This window comes from Lolium rigidum, chromosome 5 (genome assembly GCF_022539505.1).
Source record: "Lolium rigidum isolate FL_2022 chromosome 5, APGP_CSIRO_Lrig_0.1, whole genome shotgun sequence".
Lineage (NCBI taxonomy): Eukaryota > Viridiplantae > Streptophyta > Magnoliopsida > Poales > Poaceae > Lolium > Lolium rigidum.
Genome location: NC_061512.1, coordinates 209,279,847 through 209,295,402, shown reverse-complemented (window position 1 = coordinate 209,295,402; position 15,556 = coordinate 209,279,847). Strand labels below are relative to the sequence as shown.

At 42.7% G+C, this 15,556-nt stretch overlaps 1 protein-coding gene across 1 annotated transcript; it reads left to right on the top strand.

Moving 5' to 3' along the window:
* The first annotated feature begins 1,863 nt into the window (after positions 1 to 1,863).
* Positions 1,864 to 4,782, top strand: LOC124654980 (probable potassium transporter 17). The gene is made up of 7 exons (XM_047193954.1): positions 1,864 to 2,110; positions 2,501 to 2,743; positions 2,826 to 2,876; positions 2,973 to 3,233; positions 3,324 to 3,376; positions 3,463 to 3,832; positions 3,922 to 4,782. The coding sequence occupies exons 1-7, from the start codon at positions 1,864 to 1,866 to the stop codon at positions 4,770 to 4,772; spliced, it is 2,076 nt and encodes a 691-aa protein (XP_047049910.1). The 3' UTR covers positions 4,773 to 4,782.
* Positions 4,783 to 15,556: the final 10,774 nt, after the last annotated feature.

Below are 15,556 nucleotides of genomic sequence, written 5' to 3'. Positions count from 1 at the left end.
TTGGTGTTGTTTTCGGTGGCCTAGTTACTTTTCCTCTCTATGTTTATCCTTCAATGAACTTGTCATCTCGCATAGAGGCAGACTACCTGGGAATATACAGCATAATGTTCTGGACTCTTACTTTAATTGGTGTGGTCAAGTATGTAGGCATAGCTCTTAATGCTGATGATCATGGTGAAGCTAAATAACCCCTTGCGATGATCATGTTAGTTTGCTCGAGTGCTTGTCTCGTAACTTGTATGCGCTTCAAGAGCTTTATTTTTCCACCTGTACTTCAGTTGGTGCATTTTTGCTCTGTTCCTTTTGGCTGGCGATTCCACGAGGGAGCATAAATCTTTTATTGTATTGTTATCTGCATGTGTACAGTAATGAAGCACGTTCGAGTTTAGTTTAGTGGCCCAAGTGGCGGCGCGACCCTTCTGTCTTCCGAACTTTTCTCTGAATGAAAATCGGAGGCTTGTCACAGTTAATATCATAAAGGAAGAGAAAAAAATGATGGGTACTTGCAGTCATAGTCCCGGAGATCGTGTTTGATTCTTGCCACAACGCCGGCACTGCGGGCCAAACTATTACAGCTGATAGCTCTGCGCAAGTGCGCATACCTTAGTTTGCAAACTCTCTATTGCTCCTCCCCACCAAACTTTGCTGGTGACAGCTCAGGTAGAATCAATTTTGTCGCCTTGCAGTGAGCAGCTTTTATTTCTGTTTTGTTTCTTCTACTTCCCGGTGCCGTTGGTCAGTGGGATTCGTGATCACGCATTAGTCTGAGCCATCTTAGGCAGCGCAACTTATTTTTTTTCTTTCTTTCTTGCGGAAGGTTGTTTGTCTTGGTCTGGGCCAACATAGAACCATGGAAATATTTTCCATTCTTGATTTCGCTACTTGTGGATGATGTTTAACAGAAGTAAATGTTTGTATTAGCGAGCATCATTACTACCTTCGTTCACAATTAGTTTGCATTCTAGGTTTAGTCAAAGTCAAACTTTCCCAAGTTTGATCAAATATGTAGGAAAAAATAACATGTATAATATAAAATATATATTATTGAAATCATCATAAATTATATGTTTTCATACTATATGCATTTGGTATTATGAATTTTGATTTTTTTCTATATTCTTAGTCAAATTTGATAAATTTTGACTTCAACTAAACCTAGAACGCTAAGTAAATAAAAACGGAGGGAGTACATTTTTCATTCATCTGCATCCTATCTCTTAGTTAGGAGTTTCTATCTTTCAGTTGGATGACTTCGGTATGAAACATGGTGGCTGAGGTGGATGCCTAGCTGCTCAGAAGGAACTGATAAGGATATCAGTTTGCATTGAAGTAGACGCAACAACTTGACCAGATTCCTCTTTATTTCATTTGCAATGTAGCTGGTCATTTTCTATCATTTGTTTTCATCATTTGAGGTTGGACATTTTCCATCATTTTGTTCACTGAATTGTTTAGTTTGTTAAGCTATACGTCCATTTGAGGGCAAGAGAATTCTTGATGATGTCATGATGGATTACATCACATGGCCTCTAAATTCCATAGTGATGTGGTCTCTGAAAGTGCCACGAGAAAAGTGGACTCAAAGGAGCAAGTCCTTGATGTTCACATTTGTCGTAAGCCCCATAGAATTCCACATGGTTAACTTGTCGGGATTGGGGATGGGGACCAATGAGATTCTCACAATAATTGATTTCAAGCATTAATGATGGCACTTCTCTAATTTCGAAAAAAGAAATGGCGCTACTCTGCATTTGGTTGACTCCATTGACTCACTATGCATATAAGTGACCAACTTCTTCATATGATTAGTCTGGTGCATCTCTCTTCTTTAGAATACTGAATTTCGTCTGTGAGTTCTTACAAATGCTTTCTCTCAACTGTGAGCAGGTTGGCAATGTCCGCAAAAATCTATTCCTCGCATACAAGACTCTTGGTGTTGTTTTTGGTGGCCTTGTTACTTCTCCCCTCTATGTTTATCCATCAATGAACTTGTCGTCTCCCACAGAAGGAGACTACCTGGGAATATACAGTATAATGTTCTGGACTCTTACTTTAATTGGTGTGGTGAAGTATGTAGGCATAGCTCTCAATGCTGATGATCATGGTGAAGGTAACTAACCCCTTTCAATTTCAGTCTTTCCTTTTCTTTCAGCGGTTATTGCTCCTTTCTAGATGATTGTGGGAATTTATAATAGCTTTTTATAAAATTAGTTGATTATTTGATGTTAAAAACTAGCACAAATTCATTACAAAAATATACCTGTGCGTTGCATATCAGTTTAGGTCGATTTTTTTTGTATCTCTGTATAGTTTTATTTGCAATACTATTTAGTAGAATTACGTAGTGTACATGCTATGATATATTAATACGTGTAAGCCTGATAGAGGTGGTGGAACTTATCAGTATATTGTTAAATACAAGCTTTATTTTCCTAGTAGATCAAATGTTTTACTTTATATTGTTATTGGCCTGAAGTGCTTCTTAGTCTACTTTTTGCAGGTGGTACATTTGCCATGTATTCTTTGTTGTGTAGACATGCTGATATAGGCATCCTTCCTTCCAAGAGAGTATATTCTGTAGAAGAACCACTGCTTCACGATCAGTCAACAATAGCTAGAAGGCCTAGTAAGCTTGGGAAGTTCTTTGAGCGAAGCATAACCGCAAGAAGGGTATTGTTATTCATGGCAATTCTTGGGATGTGCATGCTCATTGGTGATGGCATATTAACTCCTGCTATTTCAGGTTTGTTATTTGTAGATGTCATATCTATCTTAATCATTGTTTGTGATCATATAGATAACTAAGGTTCTTTATCTCTTTTCAGTTCTGTCAGCTATCGATGGACTACGAGGACCATTTCCTTCCGTTAGTAGACGTAAGTAGCTCAATAGATGTATCTAATCTAACGACCAATGAAACAACCTCTCTGGAAATAATTTCGATGACATGAATCCTTCTTTGAATCTTCCAGCTGTTGTGGAAGCCCTGTCTGCAGCAATTCTTATTGGCTTATTCTTGCTGCAAAAGTATGGGACTTCAAAAGTGAGCTTTCTGTTTTCTCCAATCATGGCAGCATGGACTTTCACCACTCCAATCATCGGAATATACAGCATTGTTCATTACTACCCTGGCATCTTCAAAGCCATTTCGCCACATTATATCGTTCTTTTCTTCCTTAGAAACAAAAGGCAAGGGTGGCAGCTGCTTGGTGGGACTGTTCTATGTATCACAGGTAGATTACATTTACATGCCAGGGTTATCAGGATGCGCATTTTTTTCTGACCACTATCGCGCAGCCTAAACTTCTATTTCCTGCCTACAGGTGCGGAAGCTATGTTTGCAGATCTTGGCCACTTCAGCAAAAAGGCTATTCAGGTAATTATCATTCAGAAGTACCAGCATGAATTATTCTTGTACATTGTTTTCCATTTTATAGTTAGTTACCCTTCATTTGTTTTCAGATAGCATTTCTATCCAGCATATATCCTTCTCTGGTCCTCACTTATGCTGGGCAAACAGCATACCTCATTAACAATGCCAACGACTTCGGTGATGGATTCTACAAATTTGTCCCTCGCCCCGTTTACTGGCCCATGTTTGTCATCGCAACACTAGCGGCAATTGTTGCAAGTCAATCCTTAATATCCGCAACATTTTCTGTCATCAAACAGTCAGTTGTTTTGGACTACTTTCCGCGTGTTAAGGTGGTGCACACATCGCAACAAAAGGAAGGGGAGGTTTACTCCCCAGAAGTTAATTACATTCTGATGGTACTGTGTGTTGGTGTTATCCTAGGCTTTGGTGGTGGAAAGGAGATAGGGAATGCTTTCGGTAAGCAAAATTCTGTGAATAAATGCTCGAGTTGTTAATATGCAGCTACTTTATACCTGAAGACTCAAATGCATAATTGTTTACCTCAGGTGTTGTTGTCATCATGGTCATGCTCATAACTACAATCATGCTCACTCTTGTGATGATCATCATATGGAGAACGCCACTTTATCTTGTTGGCATGTATGCCGTTCCGTTCGTCATCATTGAAGTGTCCTATATCAGTGCCGTTTTCACCAAGATCCTTGAAGGAGGCTGGCTTCCTTTTGCAGTTTCCATGATCCTTGCATTGATCATGTTCGTCTGGTACTATGGTAGGCAAAGGAAAACAGAGTACGAGATGGTGAACAAGGTAACCCTGGAGCGCCTTGGTGAGCTCTTGGCAATTTCTGAGGTACAGAGGGTCCCCGGTTTGTGCTTCTTCTACAGCAACATACAGGACGGGCTAACTCCGATACTTGGGCATTACATCAAGAACATGAGCTCACTGCATACAGTCACAATCTTTGTGACCCTTAGGTACCTGCTGGTTTCCAAAGTTGATGAACGGGAAAGGATCCTGGTCAAGAGGCTCGGCCCAGACGGGGTGTACCAGTGCACCATCCAGTATGGCTACGCCGACAACCTGAGTCTCAAAGGTGGTGATGACCTTGTGGCACAGGTCACGCGATGCCTACAACGGCACATTGAGACAAGCACCGACCGACAGTCTCCTATTTCTACTGAGGAAGAGGTTGCAAACCTGAAGGCGGCGAGGTTGGCTGGTGTGGTTCATGTCCGTGGCAAGATGAGGTTCTATGTGGGGGACGACGCGGGCTGCTTCGACAAGGTCATGCTCCTACTCTACGAGTTCTTGCATGGCATCTGCAGGTCGGCACTGCCGGCTCTCGGGATGCCTCTGCAGCAGCGAGTTGAGATCGGCATGCTGTACAAGGTTTGACGCACTATTGGTCGAGTAGGTTATTGTCGTTGTATGTCTGATTCCCTGTTGTTGTTCATTGTTGAAACTGGGCCTCAAAGGTGAGAAATACAAGGTCATGGACACATGGTGCGTGAGTGCGGTAGTAATAGTATGGTCGTTATTAGCTTGTAGCGTTCCTGTCCCCTGGTTTATGTGGGGGATGAACAGGTTGTTTCGGCAAGGTCATGCTTCTACTCTGCGAGTTCTTGCATGGCATCTGCAGGTCGGCACTGCCTGCTCTCGGGATGCCTCTGCAGCAGCGAGCTCAGATTGGCATGCTGTACAAGGTTTGACGCACTATTGAGAGATTAGTTATTGTTGTTGTATGTCTTATTCCCTGCTGTTGTCCATTGTTGAATTTGGGCCTCAAAGGTGAGAAATACAAGGTCAGGGACGCATGGTGCGTGAGTGCGGTACTGGTAGTATGGTCATTCTTAGCTTGTAACCTTCGTGTTCGTGTCCACTGGATAACTGATTGAGACACAAGCTTTGCATTATTTTTTTCTCCAAAAAAGTGTGGTGGTATGGTGATCAGTAGAACCACCAGGATATACAGGGACCTTGTAGGTTGTAACTGAGATGACAGACCGAAAAAGAAGGATCAAAATTGCTTGGACTTTACCCTGTAGTCTGAATTGACATGTTCCTGCATTTCGAGAGATGCATCAGGCTCTTTTTAATGGTATGGATACATGTTCCTTCTTTCCCTATTTTGCAGCAGTTCTTTCTGGATTCAAACTGAAAACAGTTGAGTGCAAAAGGTATTTCCATGCTGGGACAATTCACGTCCCATCAGCTATTCAGCCCTCCTGAAGGGCTCACTGTAAGTTACCATAGGTCCTAGACAGCCGTCTAATCGCAGTAACAGAATTTCAAAATATAAAACTCAAAAGGTTGTAACAGCGAGTAGCTATGCGGCTCTAGGCTTTTGTGGACATGGAAGTACGTGAGATTGGTAGTAGCTAAATCCTGATCATGAAGTTTAAACAAGCGCAAGAACATTGCATAATGCAGTGGAATTATTCAGACGACCGTCTCTTCTGAAGATGATAGATGGTGAAAAAAGAAGCCGTCTTGGTAGACTGATGGAGAAGACTATCAATAGTTACAGTAGGTGGCGTGATTGGTGGAAAAAACAAGGCTCCAAAAGTGACGGTAAAAGCGAGAAAAGTAGGAGATACTGTCTCCAATTTACTCATCCTTTTGCATGTTGCGACACTCAACTTACTGTAGCGCTTTTTCAGAAGAAGAAACAACAATAATAATAAAAGAACCACTGTAGTAGTAGTTCACTGATTAGCTGCCGGTAGATGGTCGATGCAGGTGTTAGCAGACTGATCAGACGAGTACCGTGGTCCATCGTTCCTAACCGGGGACGTTAGCGCAGTGTGTAGTTCCAGAACCTCCCAGGTCAAGACAACTGCAGTTCCAGAAATGGGCCCACCCTGCTAATCCCTTTTTCCTGTGACATCTGTTTTCTGTTTCAAAGGGTCAACTAATAGCTCGTGTAACAATTTTAGGAGAAATTACCATGTTTCTAGCTGATTTGGCAAAACACACTAGTTGAAATCACGCTGGAAACCTTATCAGTAACTAGGCGATAGGGCATCACCTCCTGTCCATGGAGGCGCGGTGATCTCGGTCCTTGTTAGTGAGAGGTTTTCCTTTTCAGACTTTTTTCGTAGTTTGGATTTATCTCGTACTTAGGAAGGCATGGCGGCGGCGGCTCCTGAAGATGAAATAATGTCTTCCGGTCATGCCCTCGTCCCGACAACGTGTCTAGCGTTGTCGAAGAGCGTGTGGAGATTTGTCTCTTACGGATCTTGTTGGATTTGTTCAGTGTTATTTGTGATCTACACTTCTCATCATCGGTAATGGTTGCTGCTTTCATGCTTTGGTCCTTAGGGCCTTACCACGACGAGTTTTTTTTATCTACTACAACAAGCTCTATCACGATAAATTTTGCCAGGCTCCAGTGAGGGAGGCGATGACGGCAGCAACTTCGGCTCGCTCAAGTGCTTGTAGTCGTCGTTAGGTGGTCCAAGGATTTGGATTATCATTCCTTATACTGATGTTGAACATTATGAATAGATCGGTGGACTTTTGGCAAAAGAAAATAGGCTTTAAATTCTCTATTAGTCTTGGAGACACGTCACGTGTTTTAGATTTCAAAATTGTTTCTTGCTTGAACATGCGAATTAAGCTTGATTTCGAGAAATAGAAACATAGATATGCACAAGCAAAACAAGGCATGATAGCATGCGTGCATGGTATAGCCATCCACCTAGCCGAATTATCACGGAGAATCTTTGCTTCTTCGTTGATCCAATGACTTTGGTTGGGGCCGGTAGGTAACTTGCTTTTGGTTAGTTGGGTTCTAGGCATCAAAAATTTGGAGTGGCACGTCCTTGGTTTTATTATGTGGAGCCCTTTTCCTTGGATTTGTCTCGCCTAGTCACATGACCAGCTGCAATAATTTTGCCCACCCCCTAAAAAAGCAACAGTGACCAACTAGACAATTAACCTGTTTTCATAGCTTTTCATACTCAGGGTAACTTTGGGTGCTTTAGGAAAAGGAAGAGCTTCTGTGGTGTGAAGAGAGAAATAGATGTACCGGAATCAAACTTGTGGTCCTGTTTGAGTGTGAGTGCATGACTGTTGATTTTGGGTTATATGACAATTTAATGGGTTCACTTTCTTTTAGCGTAACCAGATGGGAGTGAACTGAAAAAGGAGTATGTACATCAGCATTGGCATCAGTGAAGTCACAAATTGCAAATTTTAAGCTACCTGCTTTTCATTTGAAAAAATTATGTAGCTTGCACATTTTATGAACAATATTTGTTGAACAAAAAAGTTAGTGCATGTTTTGTTACTACCAAAACTTCCGACAAGTTTGGAAACCTACCTGTATATGGATGTTGTTGTTCCACCATCACGGTTACATCGTGCCCTATATTTTTCAGCGGTCTGATCTGCTTGTAATATGCTCATTCTTTTGCCAAACATTGCTACAGTTATGCCCATAAATATTTTCGCCACGATTTCTACGGATCCCCTTATTTCAGTTTTTTTTTTTGCCATAGTTGGATATGAACCAAATATGCAATAAATTTTCATTCCACACCAAACCCCACATTTGTTTGGGTGGATGACAAGTGCAACTAATCTTGTACACATATAAGTGGCGTCCTCCGCTTGTTCCTCATATAAAGAGGAGCATTGAACTTGTGCGTGTTCTCAGAAAAGTTTGACCGTCTTGTACATAAATATTGTAAAATTTGGTTGTTGTTGTTTGTTCATAATAAAGAGGCACCTTGAACGTATGCTCTCGGTAGAAAGTTTCTCATCTTGTACATAAATGTAGTAAATTTAGTTTGTTGGTGTCTCTTCTTAATAAAGAGATGCCCTGTACCGGGTGCTCGTTCTCGGAAAATATTTGTCGTTTATACATAAGTTAATCCAATTTTATTCATTGTTTATTCTTAATAAAAAAATATCCTAGTAATATGCGCATTCTATAAGGCTTGCATTTTTCTAGATAAAAAAAATATGTGCATTCTCAGAAAATAGTTTCATGTCATGTTTATAAGTGTTGTAGTTTTGTTCGAAGGCACCCTTGACAAATGGGAGGTTCTAAATTACTTTTTTTAAGAAACTTGGGGGGCTCATTTTGGTATGTAGAATGATTTTTTTCCCCGACATCCATAGGAACTTCTTGCGTACCAACACATGCATATAGACCTCGGTGTGTTATTTCAGTTCATTTATAAATTGTATTGTTACGGGTGGTACTTCACGTTATGTTAAATTCATGTTAATGTATCTTCGATAATCATAGGATGCTAAAAGGAGTATAGTGTGCATCTTACCTATACCATGTGATAGCTTCTTGAATAGCGGAGTTTATATATTATTTTAAACCGACTTCTTAATATAAACTCCCTCATCTCATACTCCATCTAGCCACTTTTAAATGTATTATCCATGTTTAATAGTTTGCACTCATTTTAAATTGAGCATTTAATAACTTAAAATTTTGTTAGGATTTTATTAATTTTTGATGGTTTTGTGTGTGTAGGTGAAGTGGAATTTCTATGAACCTGGCACGATGAAAGGAGCAAGTGGATTCAACCTGGAGGAGTCGCATGCATTAGATGCAAGGCATATGGAGTGATCAACAAATGATATTTTCCATAAGGCCAAATTTAAGATCCAAGATCATGAGATTGTGGTCCTCGTCCATATGGAACCAATGAGCCCGAGAACGCCGCAATCAGAGTTTGTATGAGGAGATGATGTCCAATATAAGCTACATGAAAACTTAACGAGCACTGGTACGGCTGCCTACGGCTGTACTGGATGGCCAAACCACCGTTCCGAGCTCTCTGCCATCAAATAGAACATATTTCATGAATATACCACCGACCTATTCGGTGCACAAGGCACCGTAAACTCTAAAGAGACGCATGTGATCCTATATAAAGGAGAGGCAGCCGGGATAGCATCCCCTCCATATCCATCATGTCGAAGCTCTTCCGCCATACCACCTCCATATTCATAGCTTCAACACCACCACACCATCCAATGGAGAGAAAGAGAAGTCTTGGGGAAAGGAGGCCACCACATCATCTACATCAACGACATCATCATCTGCACCCTCATCATTGACTCTCCCATCCATCTTGTTGTAATGCCAAACTCTATTGTAGATTTGTATGTGTATCACTTTAATCATTCCTCCATATTTATATAACTACTTGAAAGATCGAGATGTCGCCTAGAGGGGGGGTGAATAGGCAATTAAAAACTCTTACGGATTTGTCTTGTAATAATGCGGAATTAAACTATCGTTTAGTTTACAAGCACAAACCCTAAATATGCTAAGCTCAACTAAGTGTAACAATAGCAACTAGAGCTAAGCAAGATAGGCACAAGATATATGTAGCACAAGTGATAGCAAGATATATGTACTTCAAGCACGATGGCTATCACAAGGAAAGAGAGCTCGGGTATAGAAATAACCGAGGCACGCGGAGATGATGATGTATTCCCGTGTTCCCTTCCTTTGCAAGAAGGTACGTCACGTTTGGAGGAGTGGAGGTCCCACGAAGGATTCCCCGCGCCACGAAGGCTCACCCTATTCTCCGAACCACACCCACGAAGGATAATGGCCCTTTCCTTATGGTTAGCTTTTCCTCCGCTCCGGAGATGGCAAGCTCCACAACCACTTCACAAGCTCCACGAAGGAGAAGCCCGGGCCTCTTCACAATCTTCTTGAAGAGATCACCGGAGCACCAACCGCCAAGCCAACTAGGAGGTCTCCCTCCAAGAGTAACAAGCTCACGGTCTCTCACTCGAACTAATCGTGGTGGAGAGCTCAATACTATGCAATGATGCAAAGCAATAACACTAGAGGTGTTCAAATCCTTCACTCTCAAATCTCACCCAAACAACAAATGCTAGGATGAGATTGGAGAGGAAGAACAATGGGGAAAGTCAACAAAAGACTCCAAGATCTAGATCCCAAGAGTTCCCCTCACTTAGAGGAGAAATGGATAGGTGGAAGTGTAGATCTAGATCTCCGCTCTTAGATCCCTCAAGAATGAGCAAGAATCATGGGGGGAGACAAGAGAGAGAGCAAGTTCTTCAAAGGCAACAATGGAGGTGAGAGAATAGAAGAACTAACTCAGCCCAAGGTGGAAGAAGGGCTATTTATAGCCCAAGAGCAAATATAACCGTTCTGAAAAAGTTGGGCTGAGTCAACCGTCGAGGAGGCCGGTCAACCGGGCCTGAGGCCGGTCAACCGGGCCTGGGGCCGTTGGGAAATATGGAGACTCCTCACAGAACATTTTAGATGATTTTAGAGAGGGAGTCTCCCATCGTTAAGAAACGGTGAAGACGTCCAAACTCGAAAACGCAATAGAAGATGCATGCGGATTCCGTTTTCGATGAACTTGGGCTTGTTGTAAAGCTAGCAACAAGCTCAAGAACCTCACACAGAGAAACACCAAGAAGCAATAAGGATATGCAAAGTATGCAAAGGATTGAGCTCCCTAAGACGATGTGATCAAGTTACCCAACCGAAAGCCCCTCTTGATAGTGCGACTATCTATCCTATAATCCGGTCTCCCAACAACCACCTTGAGTCCGGTAAAAGGAAAACCTAGCAAGGCCATACCTTTGCCTTGCGCATCCCGCTTGATCTTGATGATAGCTCTTCACGCTCCACTCAAGCCGGAATGCCTCACTTGATCATTGTTGCTTTGTGAAGACTCACAAATGCTCCCCCATACACTATGATGGGAAAGCTTCATTGATGCACATCTTCACAAGTCCATTATCACCAAATGGACGGCAAGCTTCAAGCATGTTATCCACTTGAGATGCTCACCTTGAACTTGCCCAACTCAACCTTGTATCTTCTCATACTCTCATAAGATAGAGCATGGCTAATATTGAGTTCCACATAAAAACTCCATATTCATTTCTTCTTCTTGATCATATCACATATATATCTTCAAATCGATGATCTTGATGCCAATACACAAGGTGTATCTTTATCTTCATGGCATCCATACTTGAATCCAACACATGGAATACAAGTAGAACCTATGGAATATTCCTACATATAAACTCAATGAAAACATTAGTCCATAGGGGTTGTCATTAATTACCAAAACCACACATAGGGGCAATGTACCCTTACACTACTCCCATGATGTCTTGTGCCCGCATGATCGAGTAGTTTATTCGGGGTATGCATGAACTATATTATTTACATGAATTGTATGAGAGGATGTATTTACTCCTCTATTAGGTCATGCCAATTGTTTAGGGTTAATCCCCGCCCAAACATGGTGCAATTTTTCTCCCAATTTATTCCTTAAAAAATTGCCAAAAAAATGTATGGCTTATATCTAGGAATGGAGGGAGTACTATAGAGTGTGTTTCTCCATGATATTATAAGAACGTCGACAACATAATATTTTCCTCATGGACTTGAATACTAACATTGCTTCTGTGAAATGGGATTAATGGGCATAGCGGTGACGGAATTCGCCCCTTTCCTTTGTTGATAATTAGTACAGGCATAATGCATCTCAGAGTTTTAACTCCACATCCATGGGAAGACCCTTAATTGCTAGCCCCTACTGGTTGACCAAACCCTAAGCTTAGGGACCTAACTACACTGTTGAGTGCATGCCCAAGGTCGATCCCTATCCCATTCAGCTGCTGAAACAACAAGTAGATGAGGCAGAGATCCGTCGATTGTCATCTTAAGCCTTTGGAGAGCCCATTTTGCAAGAAGTGTGGTGGCTAGGGTTTAGAAGGCAGCGGTTGGTTCTCATGTTTTTTTTTCTCTTTTGCAGATATGTTTTGTGCCTATTCAGATAGGTTGTCTTGGAACTTACTACTCTATTTTGATGTTGAAAGCGATGTACTTTCCTAAATGGTTTTGAATGTTTAATGACAACATAATCATATTTTAACTGGATGGCAAGTGTTTTAGGTTAATTCGTTGAAAACCACAATACGGCGATGGATACCTCAAAACTAAAAATCTTTAGTTTTTCTAGTTCTTTGAGTCAAAGAAACCGTACTATTAATCAATCACATACACAAACATCTTCCCAAATTTTAACTAAGGAAGCCCTTGAAATTTGTCGCTGCTATGATTTTAGTGCAAAATATTACGGGGTGGTCACACATGAATTTCTAGTGTGCCCCCCCCCCCAAATTTTTGGATGAGATCTGCAGTGTTTTCTGGAATTAGTCGTGTCCAACTGGTACGACTCACATTACAAGTGCTAGAGATTTTCCCAAAGATTTCATCGTGTATTGCGGGATACAATCAGTGCAATAGTCATATTTTGAGGGGACATATAAAAGGACCCCTTCTTCCCCAAGAGGAGTTCACTACCAACAACTCCCTCTCCATCATTATTGCAAGCTCTATTTAACCTAGATCTCCCTCTCTAGCCATGATTACTCCATGCACTTCTAGGATTTGGCGGAGGAGACGTAGATCAACCATCTCACCAAAGAATTTGATTTCTCCCTACTCTCCTTTGTGGAACTAGTTACACTCGGGTATTTTTGCATGGAACCTTAGACGGAGGAGGTCGTCCCTGAACTCGTGCTTTGTGTTGTAATGTTTCGTGGTCAAGTTGGGAGCCTCCAATTCGGTTGTGTAGCTTTGTACCAATATTTTTGTAAAGGTTTTGGTCGATGCCTTTATGGTCACCGCTTAGTGGAGTGTGGGCTAGCCTTTGTGGCTTGACCACTAGAGAGACTAAGGTGTGCCTTTGTGGCGTTGGTGGGTTTCTTGTCGCCACACCTTTCCAACGTAGACACACTTCTGGTTAAAAGGAAGGAAGTATGTGTGCCTTTATGTCTCCATTGCAGTTATTTCTATCCTTCACTTCGTGTATCTTGTTTACATGATTTGTGTTTGATTGTCATATAGAATCCATCTAGATGCAAATCTAGATAACCTACTTTGTTGTCAATCCATAAAATTGGAAAAAATAATTGTCATTTCAATGTCTTTACTCTTTACATGTTCAATAAACCAATTATATACACTTTGTTGAGGTATTTTCATCGAGGGCTCTATTGTTTTGTTAAACGTGTCTAGGACTGTAGTTGTCGTGTGTAGGGAGTTTACCGGGCTGCTCGGCATGGGGCTTTCTTGCTTTCTGAGTACTTCCCTTTGGCCTAATTGTACCGATTTTTACTCGATTTCAGTAAGTTAATCAGCCAATTCTCTACTTCATAATTAATAGGTTAGGGAAAAGTTTTTCCCCTTCTCAAAAAGAATACAAAACTTCTAGTATTTTTTCAAATATGATCCATAATGCTGGGACGAACTTTCATAGCACACTTGCAAATGTAGGCATGGCAGACATAACACATTTGATCACACTTGCTAGGGAATATGATTGTGTTGCTGTCAAAACCCACCGGCGAGCAGCAACGGGCAACACCGTAGAGCCGGGAGGCTCCCAGGACTGCTGGTGGATCCTGGTCCCTCGGGCGACGGCCCGCAATGCCTCTGGCGCACGTCCTGGCGGTTGCGAGGGCGTTCCACCTGACCTATACCTGGTCAGGAAGGTGGTGGATTGCTTCGTCTAGTTTCCTGCATGGCAAACACGTAAACATTAAATACGAGCCCCGATCGGCTCTTAAGTTGTTCTGTGGATCGGCTCAAAGAGCCGATTGCCCCATGGTTCATGTTAGATTTACGATGACATGGGGATCATGATTTATCAATATCAAGCTAAGCTAATTTACGATAGTCTAGGGTTTTCACTGCATAACCGGAACATCCTACGCGTAATCGAGCCTAGCAGATACGTACGATAATGGAAAACCAGCCCTAACGAGGCCTAAAAACCAACATGAAGTTAATCCCCGGAACAATCCCTTTAGGGCTTAATAAACCACACCTTACGCACTACCGGATCGTTCAACCCGCCCTTACACCTAAGATAGGTGTAAGGGCAACTAGATATTGAGGGGCAGCGTAGCTAAACAAGCATAACATAAACACATCGACGTAAGCCCCAAAACATCTATGATAAAGGTGTTGCTCGCCATCAAAAATGCTTCAGCACGAGCAACACCGGTAACGAATAAACTGATACTGCCTAGATCGCAAGATGCGATCTAGGCAGCATGTTGCTTACCCGGGAGAAACCCTCGAAACAAGGGGTGGCGATGCGCCTAGATTGGTTTGTTGTGAACGTGATCGTCCTCCTTCTCAATAACCCTAGATACATATTTATAGTCCGTGGACTTTCTACTTTAGGAATAATCCTAACCGTGTACGAGCTAAACTCTACCTCTTAATTCTAAATCTACCATAATATACAGATACACGGGCAATCTAGCCCAATTCCTCGCACAAGGCCGGTTCAGAGACACTTCAACATACATGTCTTCTAAGCCCATCTTCGGTCACGGCCCACCTCCGGCTCTGGCTAAATTTCGGTGGTAACACATGCCCCCCTGGTTTTGGCAATGATAATTTCAAAACCACTCTGTTTTTATCTTCGTAAGGTCATGTCGTGGCAGAGCAGAACCGTCGCAGTATCCTTTCATCATGACGCCTTGCCTTCTCAACTTCCCTGCACGATTTGACATTTTTTTGGCACCACGTCCTCGGAAATTGCCGCAGCATTAAATCTCCACTACATCCCCTTTATTTAAGCGCGTCGAGCAGTTCATCCGTTCATCCCCTTGCTCCATACTAGCCATCGAAAAGCCCTCCTCTGCAACATGGACTCCTCCTCCTCCTCTACCTCATCGGATCTTTCCTCCCTGTCCTCTTCTTCTCGTGAGCCGACGCCAGAGTGGGGCTCGTTGGCGGCGCACGACATCCTCGCCCCAACGACGTGGGACAAGGAGGATCACGATTCCTTCGTCTGGTCCGAGGATGACAAGTCCCTGACCGACGGAGAAGAGGACCTCCATTTCCTCGTCGATGGGGAGCTGGAGGCAGAGAGCGAGGATGACTCCTTCTCCTGGGACGACTTCACCTCCTCCGACGAGGAGGAGGAAGAGGAGGATGACACCTCCTCCGACGAGCCACCGGCGAAGCGCTTCCGCGCCGGGTCGGACGCCGACGATGACGACGACGACGAGGAGGAAGAGGCCCCCGCCGAGGGCTACGGCAACAGCGACGAGGAGCTCGCCGGTAGCAGCGCCGACGGCAGCCACGACGGCGACGACGAGGGAAGCGACGGCCCTTAGACTAG

What these genes read in the sequence shown, in the direction of transcription:
- LOC124654980 (XM_047193954.1), top strand. Translation starts at nt 1,864, where the DNA reads ATGCTTTCTCTCAACTGTGAGCAGGTTGGCAATGTCCGCAAAAATCTA. An exon ending in ATTAACTCCTGCTATTTCAG is followed by an intron (nt 2,744 to 2,825) that starts GTTTGTTATTTG and finishes ATCTCTTTTCAG; the next exon opens with TTCTGTCAGCTATCGATGGA. An exon ending in TCAGCAAAAAGGCTATTCAG is followed by an intron (nt 3,377 to 3,462) that starts GTAATTATCATT and finishes ATTTGTTTTCAG; the next exon opens with ATAGCATTTCTATCCAGCAT.